General features: G+C 38.5%; 1 protein-coding gene across 2 annotated transcripts; it reads right to left on the reverse strand.

Annotated features, from left to right (window-relative positions):
• Window positions 1–1,678: 1,678 nt before the first annotated feature.
• On the reverse strand, window positions 1,679–19,154 carry LOC130010272 (neuronal acetylcholine receptor subunit alpha-10-like). 2 transcript variants are annotated; one of them, XM_050534796.2, is made up of 8 exons: window positions 18,967–19,154; window positions 12,481–12,638; window positions 10,591–10,745; window positions 9,272–9,732; window positions 8,197–8,283; window positions 6,971–7,089; window positions 5,407–5,557; window positions 1,679–2,872 (listed from the first exon to the last, which is right to left on the reverse strand). In XM_050534796.2, the coding sequence occupies exons 1-8, from the start codon at window positions 19,019–19,021 to the stop codon at window positions 2,682–2,684; spliced, it is 1,377 nt and encodes a 458-aa protein (XP_050390753.2). In that variant the 5' UTR covers window positions 19,022–19,154; the 3' UTR covers window positions 1,679–2,681. The 2 variants fall into 2 exon arrangements, with proteins under 2 accessions (XP_050390753.2, XP_055954914.1); XM_056098939.1 differs by lacking the exons at window positions 12,481–12,638; window positions 18,967–19,154 and having other exon boundaries at window positions 10,514–10,614.
• Between the last annotated feature and the right edge of the window lie 6,419 nt (window positions 19,155–25,573).

Below are 25,573 nucleotides of genomic sequence, written 5' to 3' on the forward strand. Positions count from 1 at the left end.
ATTGGCCGATTAACTTCATCTGGATTTTTCCACGTGGTTTCCCCTTGTCAGTGGTGCAGGGCGGAGGTACTGATAAGGACAGCTGTCTAGTCGTTCTGTGTACACATTAGCGTGTACTAAAAGATCCCTTGGCAGATGGAATTCGAAACGTGTAGGTCGTAGTATCGCTGTCCGTGCAACATTTCCCTCATATCACACCGTGTGGGTATGCCCGTCTTCATTAGCCCAGTTCGGAGCAGAACAATAGCACGTTAAACTCCATTATATTTCATTTCATTTCATTTAATCTGAAGTTTAACATTTACCTTTGTAAATAACTGTTCCTATATCTGGTAAATGAACAACTATGTTCATTGTGAATTGATGATTAAAATGGTCAGTATTATTGTATTCATCGGATTGCAGCTGTTATAGTGTATTTTTGTATATATTTTATTATATAATTTTAGTTACAGTAGAAACTGACCAATGTCCGAATTGATATCTCATTAATCTTTCAAGCCTTTTAACTGTTTGGGTTTAAACTTAATGTAACAATATATATTACGTAATTATAGTTAACACACGTTCTTCCTTTGTCGATATCATCTTCTGTATTTAAACACCTGTTTCCTATGTACAAGTTAACATTTCTGATCAAATATATGATTATTTTAATCCTAAGTTTGTATATATGTTCCTTATTCTACTGTAAGTTTAGTCTGGTGACCGGCTCCCGTTATTGTGGCCTTTAGCCAGTTTTGGACACTCGTTTATTAAAGTACAGTCTTATTATTTATTCCGAGTTATCGTCGTTAGTATTTGAATAAGCTTCAGCCCCAGAAAACAGCACGTCGGCACAATTACTGCACTCAACAACTTTCTACAACACATCCGTCAAATTACGAGTATATTCCCAATTCCAGAATCCAAAAGTCCTTAGAAATACGAACAAATCTTGTCAGTTGTCATTTGTCGTTTCTGTAATCGAAATGCGTGACCCCCGAGTTCGTAAGCAATATATATATACTCGTTTCTGGTGAATTTTTCATTCTAATCTTTTAGCTGTCTTCTGTGACTGCTTCCGGGGTTACCAAAGGAACCTCCTGATTTCGATTCTTTTGTTCGCAAAGAAGGTTAGTTGCTCGTTGTTTTTTTTGTCAGTAAATTGCTTTCCGCTTGTAAGTGATAGAGAAGCGAGAAACATAAAAAATGTATGGTCATTCGGTTGGTATGACAAACCGAGGTGAAGCCTTGTACTCATTAGAGTTCACGTAAAGGAACCCTTGTCAGTTGAAGAATAGACGACAACACGACCATTCAGGCAAACTCTAATATAACCTTTCTATTTGGAATTTTTAAATCTGCTAACTTTCTGTTTATTTATAGCCGGCATGGTTTCTCCTTTGTCAGAGGTACAGGACTGAGGGCCTGACAAGGGACAACGTATAGTCGTTCGGATGGGAAGAAAAACTGAGGTCATGTGTACACATTGGCGTGCACGTAAAAGATCCCTTGGCAGTTGGAATTCGATATAAAAGTAGGGCGTAGCGCCGCTATCAGGGCAAAATTTCCCTCATAGCACACTGTATGGCGTATACCCACCCCCAGTAGCCCTGTCGGAGCAAAACAGTAGGACATTAAAACACCATTTCATTGTGTATGCTATAGCCTGAGTTTACAGACACAAATGATGACGTACTGCTTTCAACACTTTATTCCAGTATATACATTATAATAAGAACTAGAATTGTGTATCAAGGTCTCGCTTCTCATCTAGAGCTCCAATCTGATTAAAACACAAATCCTATTTCGTTTCGTTTTATAGTTTCACTTGTCTTTACTACACTGGGATCTAGGAGAGTTGTTATATAACCCGCGTTCTGGATGATGTAAGAGATTAGCCACTGAAACGATATGTTGCAGGGAGAGGGACCTACATAGGCTAAGCCTGTTCCCCAATCCCATTCAGACAACCTGAATAAAAATGTTGTTTATAAAAAAAAACCACTGTGGGTATCCTACTAGAAACATCAACGCTGATTGGTTAACGGGGTCAAAAGCCGCTCGTAAGTCTCCTGACGCGACCTCCCACGAAAACTGGTCAGATCTTCAAGTTGTAGACGCCATCGAAAGTATAAAAAAACGAAACGTAATATAGATCTGTAATTTAATCAGATTGCAAGAGTTGTATCTTATCTAGACTATATTTCATTTATACTGTTTATGTTTCATACTATAATTTCTCATTCATTATATCATAAATTACATTGAATTGAAGAACGCATTAAATAATAAAATCTTGTGGCGGGAATATTCTGCTCTTACTATTTGACATTCTATATGGATAGTTGAACGTGCGTTAAGTATTGTGATGCTTTTGAAGTAATAATTGTAGATGATATAACATATAATAATATACATAAAATACAATAAATCCTATCCCAGTAGAACAACTGTATATATCAATATACAATAAATCCTATCCCAGTAGAACAGCTGTATATATATATAGATATATATATATATATATATATATATATATATATGTATATATCAATATACAATAAATCCTATCCCAGTAGAACAACTGTTTATATCAATATACAGGAAATCCTATCCCAGTAGAACAACTGTATATATCGATATACAACAAATCCTATCCCAGTAGAACAACTGTATATATCGATATACAATAAATCCTATCCCAGTAAAACAACTGTATATATCAAAATCGTGAGCATGAAGAGAAAGAAGAGAACACGGTCCAGTACAAGAGATACTTGACGCCATTCACCAAGCATTTCCTCTTTTACTTCGTTCGTACGAGCACGTGCTGTTAAAACATGCAATTGTCTGTTTAAATCTTCAACATCTGCCTCTAACTTTGATCCTACAAAATATAATATTATAGAAATATATACACAGTTATCTCCCTTCAGTTCATTTTAAATAAATGAAATGAAATGAAATGGCGTTTAACGTCCTACTGTTCTGCTCCTAACCTGGGCTAATGAAGACGGGCATACGCCATACAGTGTGCTATGGGGGAAATTTTGCCCGGACAGCGGCACTACGGCCTACTCTTATATCGAATTCCAACTGCCAAGGGATCTTTTACGTGCATTCCAATGTATACACGGGACCTCGGTTTTTCGTCTCATCTGAAGGACAAGACAGCTATCCTTGTCAGGCCCTCCGCATTTTAAATAAAAGAATTACTCCTGATTATAGAAATACAGTGGACTCTGTCACATCCGATCTCTGATCACTCCGGATTGCTGTGACATCCGGTATGATTTTCATGTCCCGATTTATTTCCTTATTACTTCAGCCAAAAAATCGCTGGTAAATCCGAATTTTGTATGTTCCGGATTCCGAAATCAATCAGCCGTCCCGTCACATAATTTCCATTGAATCGACACCGTATAATCCGTACTTCAAACGGTGGGTGTGAAGCATCCAATTATCGGTGAGATTAAAACACAATGGGTGTAAAGCCAGAAAAGATTAACAAGTAATCACCAATCAATTATCGGTGAGATTAAAACTCGCAAGAGCCGGTCTGTGTTGATTACTTTGATCGGTAAAGCAGTTAACCCGAGATGTTTTAAGGGAGTGGACAAGATCAACCTGCCAGTCAATTGGTCGGCCAATCGCAAAGCTTGGATGACAGGTGCCGTTTACTTTGATTGGCTTGAAAAACTGGACATAGAACGACAGATTATAAATGAACACGTAACAGAGTGGACAATTTCGTCTGCGATATCACTTATGTGGAAGCAGACGTTAAACACCAAGAACTACTACTACTACTACTAGTGGACAATTGACTGAAGACGGGGACGATGAAGAATATACATTAACGACAGACTTGACCTATTCAAAATTCCTACGCATGCTCAACGACATTAAACACTTCGCACAGATTAAGGACGAAAAGGTGATCGCAACAATTCATTTGTTAGAAGATATGCTTCCGGTAATCTTAAGCAAACTACTTTAAACGATTACATGCATTGATATTTATAAATATATTGTATGCATGCATTGATATTAAATGTAAACGATTTTATGAATATATTGTACGCATGTATTGTTATTGGTAATTATTTAATATAATAAAATTTTGAAAGTACAGAAAAGTTTATCATTTATAAAGGCAATAGCATTCTGGTGATTCGAAGCTACAATATAAAAATACTTCCGGTTTTCGAAGTTAGAGTATTTCCGGTTTTGGAGAAAGCTCGGTATTCCGAAACGCTGTGTGATCCGAATTATTGTAAGGATCCCGTACGATGTCGGATGTGACAGAGTCCACTGTACATTGTAATCTGGCCACAGATCACCAATGATTTCCCAATTGACTTTAATGTTAATTCTCGTCTCTAACTTGTTTAAATTTTCATTGGGTAGAACGCTTTCTACCGCAGATGGAGCAACATGTGGCAACCTCTTGCTCAAAAGCACGTATGGGATTCACCATGGAAAACTTTGGATACACAAACTAGAAGTAAAGACCAATTTTCCACCCTGCATTTTAACCTAACCAACCTCTTAACTCTTTTATCCTTCCGCCACAAAATCACGAATATTCACCAAAAACCTGGCAGAAAATGTATTTTCAAACACTTTTCTTCGATTCTACACCAAAAGGTCAACAAAAATCGTCATGCAAAATACCATAATCCGCTCTCGATGCCATCGTTAACCTGCGATATTTACTGGATTTGAATATATTTTTTTATGGATAATATAATGTAAAAACGGATAATCGAGACTTTGTTATCATACCAACGTCAGTAATGACGACCGAGAGTCGCCTAAAATTCAACAGCTAATATCCCGGTTCAGATGGAAGCAATTTGACTAAAATGTTCAGCATATTATTCTCTTTTCATTTTTTATGTTTTAACAATTATAGCGAGAACTGTCAACTCTTTATCTAATTTTACCCAATGCCCATGTAAGATAAATAATGTACGATACACATATGGGCCACTCGGCAAACCTCACTAGATTCCATTACTCTACATCTAGCCTCGGCTGTATGGCGGTATGTGATATGTACCTACGTCTATACAATTGCGATGCGGCACCGGTTTACTTATTAGGAAAACTTGCCGCTTTTAAAAAGAAGTTATCAAAATTGCGTCCTTCGAAGCGTGTGCAGAATTTTCAATGCAAAGTTGTCCTTGTTTGAAGAAAACCGGATAAACTTGAAAGAAAAACAGCTTCAGACTTTGAAATATTTGTATGATAAAACATTCTTCAAAGGCGTCGTCATGGGCAACGCCTTTGGTAATTCGGGAACTTGAAAGTATTTCCAATGGTGGACTTCGTAATACAGTCGAGGCTAGATGTAGGGTACTGTAATCTGCTGAAGTTTGCCGAGTGACACATAGGCTAATTGTCTCCTATAATTACCGTTGTTAGTTTCTTTTGCTTTCTGTCCATCAGTCGAGCTGCTCAACATTGGATTCTCTAAACCTTTCATTGACACACAATCAGTTGAACTAAGTGGATAGTAATTGTCATTTCCCAGACACACGATCCGTTTTAGACTTCGTAAGAAAACCTGGAATGGCAGAAGGAGAAAATGATTAATGGCATTTTTTGGTAAAGTTCCGTTTTTGAAATTTGTTTTTTTACCGACACACAGAACAAGTGTATTATATTAATTTCAAACAATCTACCCCCAAAAATGTCCTGGCCGTTTAATGTCTATCAAACAAATGGAATATGGGTGCTTCCATTTTAATAAATAGCGAACAAAATCTGTCAGCCCGTTATTTCGATAGCCCGTTACCCCGTATCTGTTACTTACCCATCTAATGATATCATTTACTTACCAATCTAATGATATCGTTTACTTACCCATATAATGATATCTTTTCATTACCTATATAATGATATCTTTTCATTACCCATCTAATGATATCGTTTCATTACCCATCCAATGATATTGATATCGTTTCATTACCCATCCAATGATATCGGTTCATTACCCATCTAATGATATCGTTTCATTGCCCATCTAATGATATCGTTTACGTTGTCGATCATCTAATGATGTCGTTTACTTACCCATCTAATGATATCGGTTCATTACCCATCTAATGATATCGTTTACGTTGTCGATCATCTAATGATGTCGTTTACTTACCCATCTAATGATATCGTTTACTTACCTGTCTAACGATATCGTTTACTTACCCGTGGCATCTAATGTTGTTTACTTACCCATCTAATGATATCGTTTATGTTGTCATCTAATGATATATATTATTAACACATCTAATAATATCGTTTATGTTGTCATCTAATGATATATTATTAACCCACCTAATGATATCATTTACTTACCCATCTAATGATATCATTTACTTACCCATATAATGATATCATTTACTTACCAATATAATGATATCGTTTACTTATCCATAAAATGATATATATTATTAACCCATCTGATGATATCATTTACTTACCCATCTAATGATATCATTTACTTACCCATACAATGATATCGTTTACTTATCCATAAAATGATATATGTTATTAACCCATTTAATGATATCGTTTACTTACCCATCTAATGATATCATTTACTTACACACCTAATGATATCGTTTACTTACCCATCTAATGATATCGGGCACCTTGCCTCGTCTAGGTCCTCTGTTATGTACATTTAGAACACATGTAGTGTTACACTAATGATATCGTTTCATTACCCATCTAATGATATCGTTTCATTACCCATCTAATGATATCGTTTACGTTGTCATCTAATGATGTCGTTTACTTACCCATCTAATGATATCGTTTACTCACCTGTCTAACAAAATCGTTTACGTACCCATGGCATCTAATGATGTTTATTTACCCATCTAATGATATTTATTATTAACCCATCTAATGATATCGTTTACTTACCCATCTAATGATATCACTTTTACTTACCCACCTACTGATATCGTTTACTTACCCATCTAATGATATCGGGCACCCTGCCTCGTCTAGGTCCTCTGTTATGTACATTTAGAACACATATAGTTGCTATTAAAGAGAGGAATGACCAAATCAGATTTAAACTATAAAAGATACCTGAAAATATAATTCATGGGTGTAAAGGGAGGCAACTCGTGAAATATACATCATTTAGAAGTGGTAACAGGTGTTTCGTTAGAAGGTATAAAAGGTTTATTATGTCACTTCCTGGTGCACCACGCCAGTTCGGTTCGAATTTGAAATAAATTTGACATAAAAACTGCACTTTCTCCTTGTTTTAATTCTTTTTTTTTTTATATTGGCGAATGACGATATTTAAATTTGAATCTCAAAATAGTAGTTTTTAATTATGTATATCTACATACTGTCTCCAGAGCAAATGGCATTCGATCTATCATGTAATATGAACAAAATATATCATAAATGAGGATGCCTGGGCAGTGGATTTACATAAAATCTGCACTTTCTTTTTTATATTGGCAAAAACAAGTAGCTCGTTTTTCGACATGTCAACTTAGATCTTAAAATATCAGTTTTTTTTATCATGTATATGAATGTTTCCAAAACATATCGCATTAAATCGCGTTTTTCGTAATTCGAAAATATCAAAAAACAAGGAAAAGGAGCAGTTTTTTTATGTGAATCCACTGCCCAGGCATCTTCATTTATGATATGTTTAGTTCGTTTTTGAAACCTTGTTTAATCAAATGTTTTTTTGAGACATTCTCTACATATACATCCATCAAATCTGTTGTTTTTTTTTAGATCTATGTTTGAATATCGAAAAACGAGTAGCATTTGTTACTCGCTAATATCGAAAAACGTGCGTTGTTTACATTGGATTTAGTAATACCATTTTTGTTAACCCCTCTCCTCCCCACCCTCATTTTATATACCCATTTACACTAAATATGATATAATATTATTATCTTTTATCAATATTATACATCACGCACGCGGCAAGAAGACATATATTCACAGCTTACCAATCCTGGGCCCTGTTTCACAAAATTTTAACTAAAGATAAAATACAAATTTTAGTAGATACTTCAATTTTGATTGGCCAATAAGCACTAAAATCAATCTAATATTATCCAATCAAATAACTAAAATTTGGGTTTTACCTTAGTTAAAATTTCGTGAAACAGGCTCCTGATTTGTTTAATAGTTTTACTTCTTAGTCTGACTAGTTTAAAATCTTACCAAGTAATGGTAGTGTCACATGTTGCGTTGGTAGAATCTCCTGAAGTTTGAATATCATCAATATGTTAGATATTATCAATATGGAACCTGAAACAGATAAACGATAGAAATGAAATGAAATAGAGTTTAACGTCCTACTGTTCTGCTCCGACTGGGATAATACCCCATACAGTATGCTTTGAGGGAAATGTTTCCCGGACAGCGGCGCTATGACTCATGCTTATATCAAATTCCAACTGTCAATGTGTACACGGGACCTTTGTTCGTCCCATCTGAACTTAGCCACCGTGGCTCCACGAACGATAGAACATCTTGTAGCTTGAGTATCAGAGTGAGTAAGACGTCGGAGCACTAACCAGGGAGATCCAGGTTCGATTCCCGTGCTGACCGAGAAGATTTCCTTGTCAATGGGGTAGGGTATGGAGCTTGGCAATGGACGGTGTCCCGTAGTTCGGATACGAAGACAATCCGCGGTCCCTTGGTACGTAATAGAATGCTTGACTAATTAGATGAAACGCAGGTGGAAACGTTAAAAACCTTTACAAACAAGATCAGATGTTGGCGACTTTGCAGTCGGCAAACATGCCAACTTGACTTCTTTATGAACTTTATACATTATTATTTTCTAAATTAAAATCTCATTTTTAACCCTAAAGTAAATATACATTGATTTTATAATTGTTTATTGATCGACCACAAAGGATTATCACTTGCTAATTCCATGACGAGTCGATGGAAACGCCAAACACAGTGTTATATCTGATCGGCTGTAGTGGAAGATCGCGTCAGAGGTCGCACAAGCGGCTTTTGACCCTATGGCGTCAGACATTGATTAATCAATCAGCGTTGACGTTTCTAGTGGTTAACCCACAGTTCCCTGCATCGCACGCCAAGAACTCGCTGTAACATTGGCTAATCCCACACTTCAACCAGATCCTAGTGTTGTGAAGACAAGTTAAACGAAATTTTCTACTATAAAAAACGAAACGAAATAGGATCTGTGTTTTAATCAGATTGTGTTATATCATAACAATCATTACTGATCATTATTTTTATGATGCCATTTTGTACTTACCAAGTGTGAGTCTTTCTCTTGATTCTGGTGGTAGAAAAAGTTGAAATGGAATCAGTAAAGACAAGATAACAGCAGGTAGAATATAAACGTGTATATAATATATTGGCTTCCTCTCAAGTACCATAGTAAAGACCATAGTATGATATGGCTCGGAACAACAAGCGTACTTTAAGACAAGTAAGTCAGCCGTATAATCTAATAACTTCCAATCATTCCCACTTTCAACAAATTCACTTAAATCGAAGGCTGATAATGCGTTACCACCCCCATACGTAAGATTAAGTTGATTCCCGTGATATGTCCATGATCCAAACCTAAATTTACACGTTTGCTTATCAAACGGGAATCTAAGTAAATTTCCCTCACATGTGGCTTGCAAGCGCATAGCTGGTATCCACAATATAAATCCGTCCTTATATACAACTACTGTTTGGTCGTTAAACGTACGCTCATCTCCCATCCTAAAACAGAAAAGAAAATTTGAAAGAAAAAAACAAACAGTTTTGGTATTTTATTGCCCAAGAAGACTTGAAAGATGTGAATAAAATGCAAGAGTGACTCCCCCTATCAGTGACACAGGACGACAGGCCTGGCGAGGAATTGCGTCTAGTCATCAGCATTTGAATGCTACTGCTGCTGCCGTTGCTACTTAGAGATGGGTATTGCCACTGTAGTTACGATGCGATACCTATTGCGACGTAAGTGTTACGACACGATTCATAACCAGGTCAATATTTACCAAGATAACAATAGGGTAAATGAATAATTGATATCTTTAGTCCTGAAAATCTCGAAGAAATAAAAATGTTTTTCCTCACAATATTGATGTGGATCATTATAAGGACCAAAACAATTAAAGAGTGTGTGTTTATTTCGGCTCTAATTTCAATCGGGTACAAGCCCAGCTTGTGAGGCTATCAGATTCCTCGGCCGTCGCGAATACCAAGTCTTGCGATTTCAAGCTAAGATGTCTACCGATGATAATCGAGTTGCAGAGTTCAAGGTTCGTTCAATGTCAATTTTTCCATGGAGGTCGCGATGTCACAACCTCTGATTGGACACTACTGTTCATGTGTCTGTAGATCACGTAGCTATAAGTTCGAGAATTGTGAAGCAATCCAGAAACGTACAGACGTTGCTTCAGGAACACGATATTGTGCCAGCATTACGCTGCTGTTATTGCGAATACTGATTCTCATTCTCACGTCGTCGACGACGATGATGATGATGATTTCCACCCACCCATTGTATAAGACAACATCTGGTCTCCACACTACTGACGCACGTCGTCGACGACGATGATGATGATTTCCACCCACCCATTGTATAAGACAACATCTGGTCTCCACACCACTGACGCTGGTAATCTTAAAGTATCAATATTTCCATATCTGCTGGGGTCCCACTTCAGCCTCTCATCTGTCCATTGCTCCAACAGCACGGCACTTACATCCAATCGTTCCCTGATCTCGTCCTGATAAAATAAAATTAAAAAAACCGTCATGAAAAACAACTTAGCTAAGCATCAAATTATTTTCGAACAATACTTTACAACGCCAATGTTTTGTCCACGCTATAACCATTAGTTTTTCCTCTATTCATGTTATGTCCATGCTATCATCGCCAGTCTCTGTATTGTCAATGATTAAGCCTCCAGTCTTCACTGTGTTTGTTATTGTAAATACCTCCAGTCCTTCCCTGTGTGTATTATGTCCATTGTACCATTGTTGCCCTTCCATGTGATCGGGTTATGATAATGCTATGATCTTTGACACCTGCCTCCCCGCGCAGGTGTTGGGGATGTGGCAACGCCGGGATATGAAGCCATGACATTCCTTTCGAGCGGTCACGGTCGTCTTATTTTGGCCGTTGGTCGGCCGTAGGTTTGTGTAATTTTTCTGCCTATTGCTACACATCTTTGTTTGACTGGCGTGGATACTGATTTGAAGTTCTACTCTTGGACTTTATGTAATCTGTTTAAATATGGTTACCCAATTCACATATTCTGCCAGAGTGATCGATCTAACGTACTTCGAAAGTAGGTGTTGATATTAAAATAGGAGACAACAGTTTACGCGCATACGATTTTATATCGAAGTCGGTTACCCAGTTTAAAACAATAAAATACAGAATACTTAAAAAGAACATGTATTCTCTCAAACCTACCCCTAAAAAGTATAGACTGCGCAGCTAGACTTTTGGAAAACACTACATCATTGGTTCTACCAGAATTCAAATGGTCATCTGATTATCTAAGCTTAAACATATTTCAGGTCTTTTTTAGGCTTGAAATGTTTTCTAAATTATTAATTAGACATTAATTAACTTATCCAGGCCTTAATCAACTCTCGATAGCATCGGATTTCTCCGATATTAAATAGATTAATAGAACAGTTCAGCCATATTTTGATTTAAGCTAAAAATGGAGAAGCGAGACTTAGCTCCGAACAACAAATATGGTGGTTGAGATTGTTGCACACGTCTTGCCAAGCCTTCAAAGCCAATAGCTTCGCATGCAATAGAGTAATTTGAATGAAATTTTCAAATTATTCATTTTACATTATCTATTTTCGAACTATTATAGCAAGAATGACTAGCCCTTTATCTAAATCTTACATAATGTATCTTTAATTCTAGCGTTTTATATTCCCCGTCTCAGTTCCATTGCCCATACGTAACCTGGAGATTTTTTTATGTATCTTTGGCCAAGACAGGTAAGAGTTGCGCCCCTTCCTGCAATAAATCCCATAATTCTTGCGTTAATATAAACACACATGAATCGTGACGACGAATTAGGATTAAAAAGAAACCATAGATATGTCCCATGAAGAAAGAAATTTTAAAATAAAAAGAATTAAGAGTGTTGGATATTGAACTGGCAATGCAATCAAATGGATTTCTGAAACAACATTCTTAATTTCACAATTAATTTCATGGGCGTCAACTTCTTGTTTTAGGACTTGTTACCTCCCTTAGACTTTGTTTATGATAATGTAAAAGACCGGATAATCTAGCCAATAACCTGTTATTCTCGAATGTTGACAACGTATCCAGACTAATAGTTGAAATTCGGTATAAGAGTAGGCCTTAGTGCCGCTGTCCGGGCAAAATTTCCCTCATATTGTGCATGCCCGTCTTCATTAGCCCAGTCAGACGTTAAACCCCATTTCATTTACATAATGCATCTTTAAAGTTACTTCATAACTTACCATTTCTATTATACTGTTCAATGATAATCCAAGACGTACAGATACCGATCCTGTTTCATTCTTCAATGGCATTATGACATTAGTATAAGAAGTAAATAAATCTTTATACAGTTGCAGTTCGTTTTTATTAGCGTCACTCATTATTCGATCGCCCAACACTGTAAAATACGAAATGGTGGTCAGGGATTAGTATACTAAGCAGCAAAAGAAACCTCAGGTTGGTATGTTACTCTGAATAGACGCTTTGCATCAATTTTTTTATTATATTTGTGACCACATCCCCAATTTTACCTGAGCAATAAGGCTCCTTCCCAAGCACAGAATTAAACCCAGGAAATGTTCTCAAAAAAGCGAACCTGACTTCTGAAATGGTAATGTGTTCTCCATAATGTTCATGTAACTCATGCTGCACGTGCTGTTCACCGGGACCAGCCCTATAAAATGCACCCCCATACCTGGTTGAATCATTCACACTACAACGTCAGCAACATGCCACGACTCACGATAGCCCAGAGGAACCAGGCGCTTGGAAGACTCGACGCTGGCCACACTGCCCAAGCCGTTGTCAATCACTTCCAGGTCAATGGACCATCTACAGGCTTCAGCAACGCTTTCGGGCCACCAACACCACGGAAGCGAAACGAAATATAGATCTGTATGTAATCAGATTGTACCACAAGGCGACAAGACTGCCATGTTGTGAGACAACACGTGCAGAATCCCTTCACACAGGCATCTGAGACAGCACGTCAGACACACAGCAGACCCATCAGTACCGATACAGTGCGCCGACGTCTCACCAGAGAGAACATCCATTGCCGTAGACCTTACCGTGGACCGATCCCCACCCCTCGCCATTGACGTGAACGTCTGCAGTTTGCCCAACAACACCAGAACTGGCGACACAGGCAATGGAGAACTGTTCTGTTCTCAGGTAGGAGTCGGTATTGCGAATCAACTGCAGATGGCAATACCAGAATATGGCGTCGACGTGGCCAGTGGGGTGGAATTGGCCTGAACCAGGGAGTTGGCCATGGGGGAAAGGGGGGGGGGGGTAAGCATAATGATTTGGGGTGGAAACGACCTGAACCAGAGAGTTGGTCCTGTGGTGCGCTACATCGATCAAGCTCTCACACCACACGACATACCAAATTTCGCACATCATCGAAACAACGTTTTCCAGCATGACAACGCCTGTACCCACACCGCCAGAGTTACTTGGGACTTTCTACAGCAGAACGGATGAACTTCAGAGAAGACTTAATAACGTCGTACCGAGATCAAGAGAGAGAGAAATGGGGTTTAACGTCCACTCGACACAAACTAGGTCATTTCGGGACCAACACATGGTTCAATTTTATTTCAATAATTCGCTTGCGCGTGGGAGGAAATCCGAGGACCCGGAAAAAACCCCACGAGGCTGGACAGGCGACCCTACTCCTTTTAACGTACAACCGGGCGTACCGAGATCAAACACAGCCGATGGATTGCGCCAGGCTTTTCTGAGAGTGTGGTTCCAGGTGTCAATGGCGTTCATTAATCGTCTGGTCCGCTCCTTGTACAGACGCTGCGCTGCTGATATTGACACTGGCGGTGGACACGCCAGATACTGATGTATAGACCGTCTAAACCTCGTAATGTCTTGAAATTGTAATGAATTAATCACAAATGTGTCAACATACTGTTAAGTATATTCTAGAATATCCAGGCAATGGTATTTGAAAAAACGAAATAGTGGCCAGATATATAGTTAGATCTATTTCTTATGGTCGCCTCCAGATTTCGTCAAAGGTCAGGAGATGAAAATAAGGCTGGCGGTAACCCTAAACCTGGACCTAGCCCTAACCTTTGCCCAAATACTATACCGCAATCCCGTCAACAGTTACGTGCGCTAACCTTTTTTACATCTCAGCGACCTTGACAAAATCTGGAGGTGGCCTTAATAACTGGACCTAGCCCTAACCTTTACCGAAACCCTTTCCCGCAATCTCGTCAACAGTCACGTGCCCTAGCCTCATTTACATCTCAGTGACCTTTACGAAATCTGGAGGTGACCTTAAGAACTAGATCTAGCCAACGATATATAGAATAAAAAAATATACGAAACATACAGCCAGGGAAGAGTTTTTTTTAAACAAACCAAAAAAACAACACAAAAGCACAGCCCTGTCTTACCGCATTGTTTCGCTTTATGTCCCTAAATATCACTTACTGCACATGACGTCATTTATACTCGCAGAGATAACTTATTGCACATGACGTCATTTATACTCTCAGATATAACTTACTGCACATGGCGTCATTTATACTCGCAGATATAACTTACTGCACTATCAGATGATTGTGTTGACTTGATATCGGGCTTACAGAGAGAGAGAGAGAGAGAAATGGGGTTTAACGTCCATTCGACACAAACTAGGTCATTTCGGGACTAACATACGGTTTAATTTTATTTCAATAATTCGCTTGCGCGTAGGTGTCTTTAGCAGTGGGAGGAAACCAGAGGACCCGGAGAAAATCCACGAGGCTGGACAGGCGACCCTACTCCTTGTCACGTACCACCGTGGATTCGAAACCACGCCAGTTGACTCAATGACAGGCCTTGTGATACTGCACGCACGTGCCATATCGGGCTTAACGTCCGCTTCCACCCCGGCTGATATCGCAGACAAAGATAGCTGATTTACACGTGAGGTTATGTTTACTCACAGGTATAACTTTATGTCATGTATACTCCTCGATTTAACGCTTAGTGCTAAATGTTAAGGACGGCTGAATTTTTCGTCATGGGTCACGAGATGTAAAAAATTCTAGCGCTAATCCCAACCCTAACCCTAATCCTGGACCTAGCCCCAATGCTTACCCTAACCCTAAACTACAATCTCACCAACAACCACGTGCCCTGACCTTATTTACATCTCAACAACCGTGACAAAAATTAAGCTGGCCTTAAATAGATTTAGCCCTGATTTAACCTACTGTACATGACGTCATTTATACTGAATCTTCCACCTTTACCGGGTAATTCAGTTTTGAAGAATATACATAACGTATTTCCAAATATGTTATAAAAGATATGAAATGGGTTTTAAGGTAAGGGTGTTCCATTAATACTCAAAATATCGGAGTCAAATAGAAAAATAACCCAGTAGGAGAAAGAGAGAGAGACATGGAGTTTAACGTCCACTCGACACAAACTAGGTCATTTCGGGACTAGCATATGGTCCAGTTTTATTTCAATAATTTGCATGCGCGTAGGGGTCTTTAGCAGTGGGAGGAATCCGGAGGACCCGGAGAAAACCCACGAGTTTGGACAGGCGACCCTACTCCTTGTCACGTACAACCGGGGAATCGAAACCAATACAGACCTTTTGACACAGTGCGCACGTGCTAACCATTAGTCCATCCACCCCCTCATTAGGAAAAAAGGATAAGTCAGAATTTAATAAACTTGGTATTGTTTCAAGTTATGACATTAACGATTTGTTTAACAGTCGGGGGCGGGGGGTTACGATGGCTAAGTACGTAAGACGCTTGCTCGCTAGCACTGCATTGGCCGAGATAGTTCATCCAGATTTTCCGGCGTGGTTCCCCCTTGTCAGTTGATAAATAGACGACAACACGACCTTTCAGGCAAACTCTAAAATAACCTTTCTATTTGAAAATTTTAAATCACCTAATTTTCGGTTTATTTATAGCCGGCATGGTTTCTTCTTTGTCAGTGGTACAGGACGGAGGACCTGACAAGAACAGCAGTCTAGTCGTTCGGATGGGAGGAAACACTGAAGTCCCGTGTACAAATTGGCGAGCACGTAAAAGATACATTGACAGTTAGAATTCGATATAAGAGCCGTAGTGCCGCTGCCCAGGCAAAATTTCCCAGTTCGTAGCAGAACAGTAGGACGTTAAAACCCATTAAATGTCATTTACAAATATGATTTAAAAGAAATGAAATGGGTTTAAAGGTCTAGCTGGTCCATTAATACTCAAAATATCGGAGTCAAATAGAAAAATAATCCAGCAGTAAAAAGATTACGTTAGAATTTAATAAACTTGGTATTATTTCAAGGCATCAACGATTTGTTTAACAGCCAGCTAATAAACTCAGATTGAAACCGATTTTTTTGTTCGATCTTATTATTGAACAACCGTTTTATAAAAATTTGACAACGCTGCTGGTCTGTAATAACAGGTCGGGTGGAATTTCATCTAGAATTCAAGAACCGATATTCCAGTGTTAACATTCGAACCATAAACAATAGAGGAAAAAAACTGTACACGAAAATAACCCAAAGAAAATACACGAGGAAAAGATACACAAAGGGTTGCAATGTGCGACACTTTAAAGGGTCAGTCCCAAATTCACATGACGCAAAAACATAGGCACCTCGCCCCCACCCCTCCTAGGTGCACGGCAAGCCATACACAGCTCCGTTCAGACCAAAGCCTACCGGAAATCAAAATTAATTCCACTCGAAATTTAGAAGACAAAAAAAACAAAAAAAAAAACAAACAAAACAACAACACCACAGTAGTACGTTCCTATGTAATAAGAGGTGTTTCGACGTGACACAGACACACTAACCAGGTGGCCCAGGGTACTATATCAGTTTTGGCTGAGGGAGTCCACCCCCCCCCCCCCCACACACACACACACACCTTGTCAATGATGCAAGGTGGAGCTTCGAGCAAAGGGAAAACTTTAGTGGGTAAAATACACCAGGTCCCTTGTATGTCATTGGCAGCAGGTTAGATTTCCCTGGCAGTTCGAAATCGAAAGTGAAATACCCCTTACAACACGCCTATTTCCATTGCTTTCCTTATAGGTCTAACGACATGGCTGTAGTTACATAAATGGAAAATTGATGAGAATATTTAATTCTTTAATTTGCAAGACGTCTTTGATTTGTCGATTTCATTAGATAAGTTGTAAGTTAAACAATATTTTATTACTTAATTACTCAGTGACATATTTACTATATGGATACAATACCAATCATTGAAAAGAGATACACGTGGTTTCTAATTTCACGATTTCTTTGATTTGTCGATTTCATTAGATAAGTTGTGAGTTACACAATATTTTATTACTTAATTTACTCAGTTATATATTTACATACTATATGGATACAATAACAATCATTGAAAAGAGATACACGTGGTTTCTAATTTCACGATTTCTTGTACTCGGTTATTGTTGTAGGAGGAACGCGCAAAACGCAGACAAGATCTATAAGACAAATGAAATGAAATGAAATGGGTTTAACGTCCTACTGTTCTGCTCCTATACTGGGCTAATGAAGACGGGCATACGCCATACAGTCTGCTATGAGGGAAATTTTGCCCGGGCAGCGGCACCATCGCCTATTCTTATATCGAATTCCAACTGCCAAGGGATCTTTTACGTACATTCCAAAGTATACACGGGACCTCGGTTTTTCGTATCATCCGAAGGACTAGACAGCTGTCCTTGCCAGGCCCTCCGTTATGCACCACTGACAAGGAGAAACCACTTCGGACTTATAAGACAAACCTGGGGACAAGACAGTACACAAACTACACATACATTACAAGCAATACACACGCAAATATCAAATCAAGTGAATGAACCCTGGGACCAGTAAGCATGGACCACGGTGGTATTATAAATGACGTCAAGTACAATAAGTGTATAAATATGCAATAAGTTGAATCTGCCATGTGTAATAAGTTGTATATGGAAGTATAAATGACGTTATCTGCCGTATATCTAGGAATATAAATGCCGCCAAGTGCATTAAGTTATATCTAAGAGTACAAGGAAGTCATGTACCCCAAAGTTATGATTCGACGTCATGATCCGGGCACCATAAAGCGCAAGTTATATCTAGGGGTATAAATGACGTCATGTGAAAAAAGTTATATCTGGGAATTAAAATGACGTTATTGAGTTAAATATGGAAGCATAAATGCCGACATATGCAATGAATTATTATATCTGAGAGTATAAATGACGTCATGTAACATAAATTATATATTATGGAAGTCTAAATGACGTCATATGCAGTAAGTTATATAGATCCTAAGAGTATAAATATCTGGGAATATAAATAACGTTATGTGCAGCATCTAGGAGTATAAATTACGTCCTGTGCAATAAGTTATATCTGGGAGTATAAATTGTATATTATGTTGTATGTTTAAAATCCCACCATCTTTGTGTCGTATAGAAGTGTTATACAATGCAATTCTTTGATTTGAGTCAAAAAGTAAATAAAACTCTCAGATTTATTGTAATATAAAAGATAAATTCAATTAGTAAATACAACGAAATTAGTTTAATTATTCAAATCAAAACTTTAATCGTATAAATCTTTCCCAATCACAAGGACATCAGATCAAACTAATAAAATACTCTAACTTGATCCACATCAAAAGGGATTAGCGCCTTCTAATTCGATTCATTTAAGCATCAATAATTTATATTTAAATGAGAATGAAACTTACCTTGTGTAACAATAATATCCATAAATAATATCCCACATAAAGTCCATGTTTTCATCTTGAAGTCAGAAAAGGGGGGCGTGTATGAGTGTCTCAAGTCTCTAACATTAATTACTAATAAGAAATCTGATACGAACTCGTATCCACTTCATATAAACTCTTGGCTAGTGGCTAGTTTTAACAACACAGCCTCGCATTGTATTTTTAGATATAAAATAACTTAAACGAATTCAAGAATAGCGAAGACAGTTTTATAATGATTAAAGGTAGGCTTAGACATTTACATCTGTATGCATTAAACCATGTGTGTCGCGATCAGGCAGTATCCCAAACATCAATACTTAAAGGCTCAATACCACACTTGTTGTAACTGAATAATATGTCCCAATCTTTATTCTGGTCAACAAATTGTACTATTTTACAATATTCCAACTAATTGATGATACAAATTTCATCTTAACACACCTAATTTAAAAAATTGGAAAAATTCAACTAAATGATTTGAAAAGCCTTACTTAAAGCTTTTCAAATGTGACTTGGATTTAAAAATATTTTTGAACCCTTTGGACAAGTAAAATAGGATTTAATGGATAATTTACACAACAGGTGGGACACTAACACATCTAGTACTTAGAATAAGGCTATTTTTTTTATTTTCTGGAGCTTTCAAGCCAGCAAGAGTGTTATTGTCCCTTTAAGTCCGTTTTCCAGGTATGCGTTTTCGTCGGTTACATAGAAACAGTCCCGTTACATTTGCTTTCGACCCTGAAAACGAGTCAATGGAGAGAGAGGGCGAGAGGGAGAGAGAACGGAGGTTTAACGTCTAATCGACACGCTCTAGGTCCTTTCGGGACAAACATATGGTTCAATTTTATTTCTTAGCACGTCATAGCACACTGCATGTATACCCCATACATATGCCATACACACGCCATTCATACATCATGCACACTTCATCCATATCCCGTTCAGTCGCTTAAGTTGAACTGGTTTAAAAACCTCGGCTCGCGACCTGTCTTCAAGAAGGCTTTTTATTTTAAACTGGTTCATGTTAGCCGTCTGAACGGGTTGGCTGTACGCAGTAAGTTACTTTCCTGGGAAAATATCGGGGTCAGAGAGTGCCAGTGTTAACGAAAGCCTGCGAGAACCGAATAAAGAATATGAAGCTACCCATGGGTAGTTAACTTTCACCTCCGACGGTATAACGGTGTACCATGAGGGGAAGTGTGTATAGAGAGCTGCGTTTCCGCCTAATGTTTATGGGATTCTAATGTCGGGGTCGAACCTCGAAACTCTTGGTTACTGTGCTAGATCCGAACTGACCGGGTTTTAGCGTCCTACTCCCGGTGAGCTAATGAAGACGTGCATACGTCATGAGGGAAACTTTGTCCGGACAACGACACTAAGGCACGGGTTGTTTTACATGCACGCCAATATGTACACGGGACGTTGGTCTTTCGTTTCATCCGAACGACTATGAGCGAATCTGGTCTAACATCAGAAAAAATAGTTTCCTCATTTGTGGGGATGGTATCAGGGTAGTTTTAAGAACTGTACAGCTGTGTGTGCTGCGGTGGTTGACGTTTGTAAATTTTCCTCATAGGCAGGGCATCAAGGATGTATGCAGGCATCTGAAAGAGTTTGGCGATCAGAGGTACACAATTTCAAAATTACTTAATTCGATATTAAAGGGTGGTCTAGAGGCTATTACACCCAGATTTTAGTCGTAGAAAATACACCAATGTTTAGGCATTTAATGCACCCTGATTTTACGTGTAGAAAATACACCCATGTTTAGGCGTTGAATACACCCAGATTTTAGTGTTCAATTACACCCATGTTTGGTGGGGGGGGGGGGTAAAAACACCCAGGTTGCAGAATTGGGTTATGTCATATATAAACCGTATCTAAAGAACTTTCCCGCCTCACTAACACCAGTCCACCACATCCCCACCACCCTCGTATTGAAACATAACAAGCTGTGTAAGTGGACCTTGAACGTATTGAATTAGAGCTGTGGGTTATTGTTAGTTATACCACGGTAGAGAGAGAGTAATATATTGTCAGTCAATATCAGATACTGCATCAATGAAATATGGAATAAATGATGATTTAATCCGATTATTGTATCGCTCAATAGATTACTATAATAATATTAATTTACTACCAAATTTCTTTATTGGCATGTTAATCTTTCAATAGACATATACATGAACGGGAGGCAGTGGGCATTATAAATTGGGAGCCGTGGTGACTCAGTCAGTAAGACCTTAAAAGGGAGGTCTCGGGTTCGCACCCATTGTTGGTCGAGGTGGTTCCTCGGGTATATCCGGCGTGGCCAACCCTTGTTAATGTTACAGGACGGCTAGGTTGCCAAGGACAGTGTCTAATCGTTCGGATAGGACGAGAAACCGAGGTCCCGTATACACACTGGCGTGGGAATTCGAAATCAGAGTATGTCGTAGTGTCGATGTCCGAGCGAAATGTCGACCATAGCACACTTTATGGGGTATTTCAGTCGGTGCAGAAAAGTAGGACGTTAAACCCTATTTCGTTTCATTTGCAGTATAAATACTGTTAAACGAATACAGAAGTGATACCGCAGACAAAACGTAATCCGAATGCGCAAAATAAGAGTATTCGGCATGGAGACAGTGCTGGTGAAAACGATCTATAAGAAAAGAGGGAGGGGGAGAAATGGGATTTAACGTCCACTCGACAAAAACTAGGTCATTTCGGGACAATAATTCAATTGTGCTTAGGGGGTCTTTAGCAGTGCGAGGAAATCGGAGGACCCGGAGAAAACCCACGAGGTTGGACAGGCGAACCTAGGCCTTGTCACCTTCAAGTGGGGAATCGAAACTACGCCATTTGCCCCAACGAAACACCTTATGATGCAATCCGACACATCCACAATATGGCCTACACGTAAAAGATCATTTGACAGTTGAAATCTGAATAATTGACCCCCACCACACCCCCTACCCAACACTTTTACTGCGCACCACTGACGTAACCATAGAAACAGAATGTTATTCTCAAAATACCCGAAACATTGCGTTAACGAGACTTTTAACTTCCTTCAATTTCGCTCTAAAGATATTCCATATTTTAGATACGGAGTCCAATATAGCCATTTTGATTTCTGCAATATCCGATAAACGTGAATGGGGTAATTATAGACCGACAGCAGACGTACAAATATGAAGTCTGTCACAAATAAAATCAACTCAATTTACTTTCTTCTCTTATCAAATAATTCCTTCTTTGATTTATTTACCCGTGGGAAATTATTCACAAATTATTGTGTTGATTTACTTGCTTCGTGCGTCTTGTTATAATACGAGAGAGAGAGAGAGAGAGAGAGAGAGGGAGAGAAAGATAGAGGGGGGAGAGAGATGGGGTTTAACGTCCACTCGACACAAACTAGGTAATTTCGGGACTATCATATGGGTTAATTTTATTTCAATTGCCTGCACAATTTCAATAACCTCTTTCTCTAAAATAGACTATAGTGACTGACAGAACAGTAAATATGTTACACAAATTTCGATATACGGTCAAAGGGGGAATAACCAATATGACCACTATAGTTACACTAAATTTACAATTTGCAGTAGAAATAATATTTCAAATGACATTTCTAATAATTTACAGCTCACATTTTATAAAATGACATATGGTTGTATTTCTACATTAGGTTTGATGAAATGTTACATAAGCCTTGTTTTCATATAAATTGAAATCATTTTAAATTAAGTTAACAAACCATGTGATATTACAAATCGGACACTTGTATTTTTACTATACTTATAACTCTAAAATACATATAATTGTAACAGTGCACACACTCTTTTTATTTGAAGTAATAAAGACTCTTGTTTGGACAAACTTATCGCTTGAAATATAATCCAACACGAATTATGTCTGGTATCAATATGAACTGTACCATGGTACAACCAAATCTGCCCGCTAGACAACAACTGATAGATCGTGGTTTACAGAACTTCTCTGTCCGCCAAAACATAATTAGACATTCTCTATTAAAACGTTTAGCATATTAAAACACTATTTGAACGGTGGATCTGCAAATTGGAGTGAAATGAAATGATATGGGGTTTAACGTCTTACTGTTCTGCTCAGATTGGGCTAATGAAGATGGGTATACGCCATGCAGTGTGCTATGAGGGAAATTTTGCTCGGGCAGCGTCACTATGGCTTACTTTTATATCGAATTCCAACTGCCAAGGGATCTTTTACGTGCATGCCAATGTGTACACGGGACCTCGATTTTTGGACCCATCCGGACGACTAGACAGCTGTCCTTATCAAGCCCTCCGCCCTGCACCATTGACAAGGGGAAACCACGTCGGAAATGTACATCATGTGAAATGTTAAAGATATACGTACAATACAGTTTGAAGTAGTCCACTTTAAATAGTGTATTCGTTTTTTATGGGTCAATCCATGTCGATACAGGATATCACATGTCCCTTCAAGTATAATTAGATTCAGAAAGCAAAAAAAAAAAAATAAATAAATAAATAAAATGATAATAAAAAAGATAATTCTGACGAGCGAGATAATAAACTATAATAAACTTAGATACCAATCAGATAATGAGGGGAGGGGCGCAATGGCGAGCTTTGTGTCGTGGTTTTGAGTTTTGGCGCACCCTTGAGCTTTTGCGCCCCCTCGCAAATGGCAAAAAATCACGCGGTTTCGATGCGGTTTTCAACATCACATAATAACCAGTGTCAAGCATATACCGTGGGTCAGATATGCTACAAATCGACTCTAGCATGTTCCACACAGCCCAATATTACCCGATGGCACTGGGAGGGACTACCACCCACTCCCTCACACTCACTCACACACACATAAACATATTGTTATGGGGGACCCGGACCGGATCTTGTTCCTCATGAAAAATCATGGATCATCACGCTCCTGATTTCAGTTTGTGAAATCCACAGAATATTGCCGCCATTTATGGACTTTATGTCTTTGACCACACCCCAAGGGTCATTATTCACGAAATCTTAAACTAAATTATTTTAAACTAAATTATGTTATTTCATTGGTTTACAGCTAAAAGAGGACTATAATTTGAATTCTGGGTCAATGAAAATGCTGAATTCCTAAAATACATTAGTTGAAGTATTCGTGATTTTATTGCAGGCCCTAAATACAGAACAAAGGTCACAGGTTCCACCAATTCCAGTAAAATCGACGTGGCATGCTTGTTTGTATGATAATATTGGGCGTTGATGTTACAATACCAAGTTGATGTTGATGACGTCATGCTCAGTTCCTGGGTTTTCTCTGCCTCAATTTCCCCTCCCCTCTCGTACAATATCTCTCTATCTCTCACGTACAAAGGGGGGGGGGGGGGGATTAGTGTGTGCGCGTTGTATCATAAGGTCTGTCATTGAGTCAACTGGCGTGGTTTCGATTCCCCTGTTGAACGTGTTACGGGGTAGGTTCGCTTGTCGAACCTCGTGGGTTTTCTCCGGGTCCTTCAATTTCCTCCCACTGCCAAAGCAAATTATTGAAATAAAATTGAACTATATGTTAGTCCCGAAATGACCTAGTAGAGAGAGAGAGAGAGAGAGAGAGAGAGAGAGAGGGAGGAGATATTTAACGCGACACAAAACTAGGTCATTTCGGGACTAACACATGGTTCAATTTTATTTCAACAATTCGCTTGCGCGTAGGGGTCTTTAGCCGTGGGAGGACACGGGAGGGTTTTTTTCACGTACAACCGGGGAATCGAAACCACGCCAGCTCACTTAATGACAAACCTTATGATTCAACGCGCACGCGCAAACCATTCGACCATCCAACCCCCGGTGTGTATTACAATTTTAACGTGCAATATTATACATGATTTTATCGACAGGTTGATTTATTTGAAATTATTTACATGAAGAAGGATTGTAAAAGATAAAACATATAAAAAATTATTGTACGTACAAATGTCGCATTTTAACAAATGTCGGTGCACGTGGGGTCTCCGTGGACCACATGCACATGTTTTATAGTGTTGTGTAATACCTACTGGGCACTGCTTTTTGAAATTTAGTGACTTAGTCTCCTATACATTTTTACACGTAGTGAAGAACTCGGTATTCATCTGCTTCCCACATGCAGAGTTCTGTTACATGCAAATCAGGCCCAACGCTTGAAGGGTACAAGGGGTCCAATCGGACCCCTAACTTAAACAACTCAACGTAGGGATTTTGCTAATGTATTTGCTGTCTAATACCATATTGCGTATGCCAGAGTATTCTCTCTTTTAGCAGCTGCATGTTACAAATACCAAAAATTAAATGATGAATTCAAGATATTCAATGGTTTTTGTATCAAGCGTGAATTGCCATTTTAACCTCTTTACCACATAGTACACAAAGTAGCAATTTTGTGAGAATTATTAAATCTTTTCCAAATGTCACTAAGATGTTTTTGTAAAATAATTTAGTTGTTTTTCAGTTGTCAAATATGAAAGCAAATAAAAACTAAACCGCTGCCTTTTAATTCAAATATATCTGTACGTAAAAACTTTGAATTATAACTGGGGTCCATATGGACCCCTGATACCTGCTATGTG

This window comes from Patella vulgata, chromosome 2, assembly GCF_932274485.2.
Source record: "Patella vulgata chromosome 2, xgPatVulg1.2, whole genome shotgun sequence".
Lineage (NCBI taxonomy): Eukaryota > Metazoa > Mollusca > Gastropoda > Patellidae > Patella > Patella vulgata.

Bases quoted from the DNA above. Each gene is read 5' to 3' on its own strand.
- LOC130010272 (XM_050534796.2), bottom strand. From the start codon at position 19,021: ATGAAAACATGGACTTTATGTGGGATATTATTTATGGATATTATTGTT. The intron at 7,090-8,196 runs GTAAGATTTTAA...TTATATTTTCAG, and splicing joins TGTGACACTACCATTACTTG to GTATCTTTTATAGTTTAAAT. The intron at 2,873-5,406 runs GTAATTATAGGA...TATATTTTGTAG, and splicing joins AGCAAAAGAAACTAACAACG to GATCAAAGTTAGAGGCAGAT.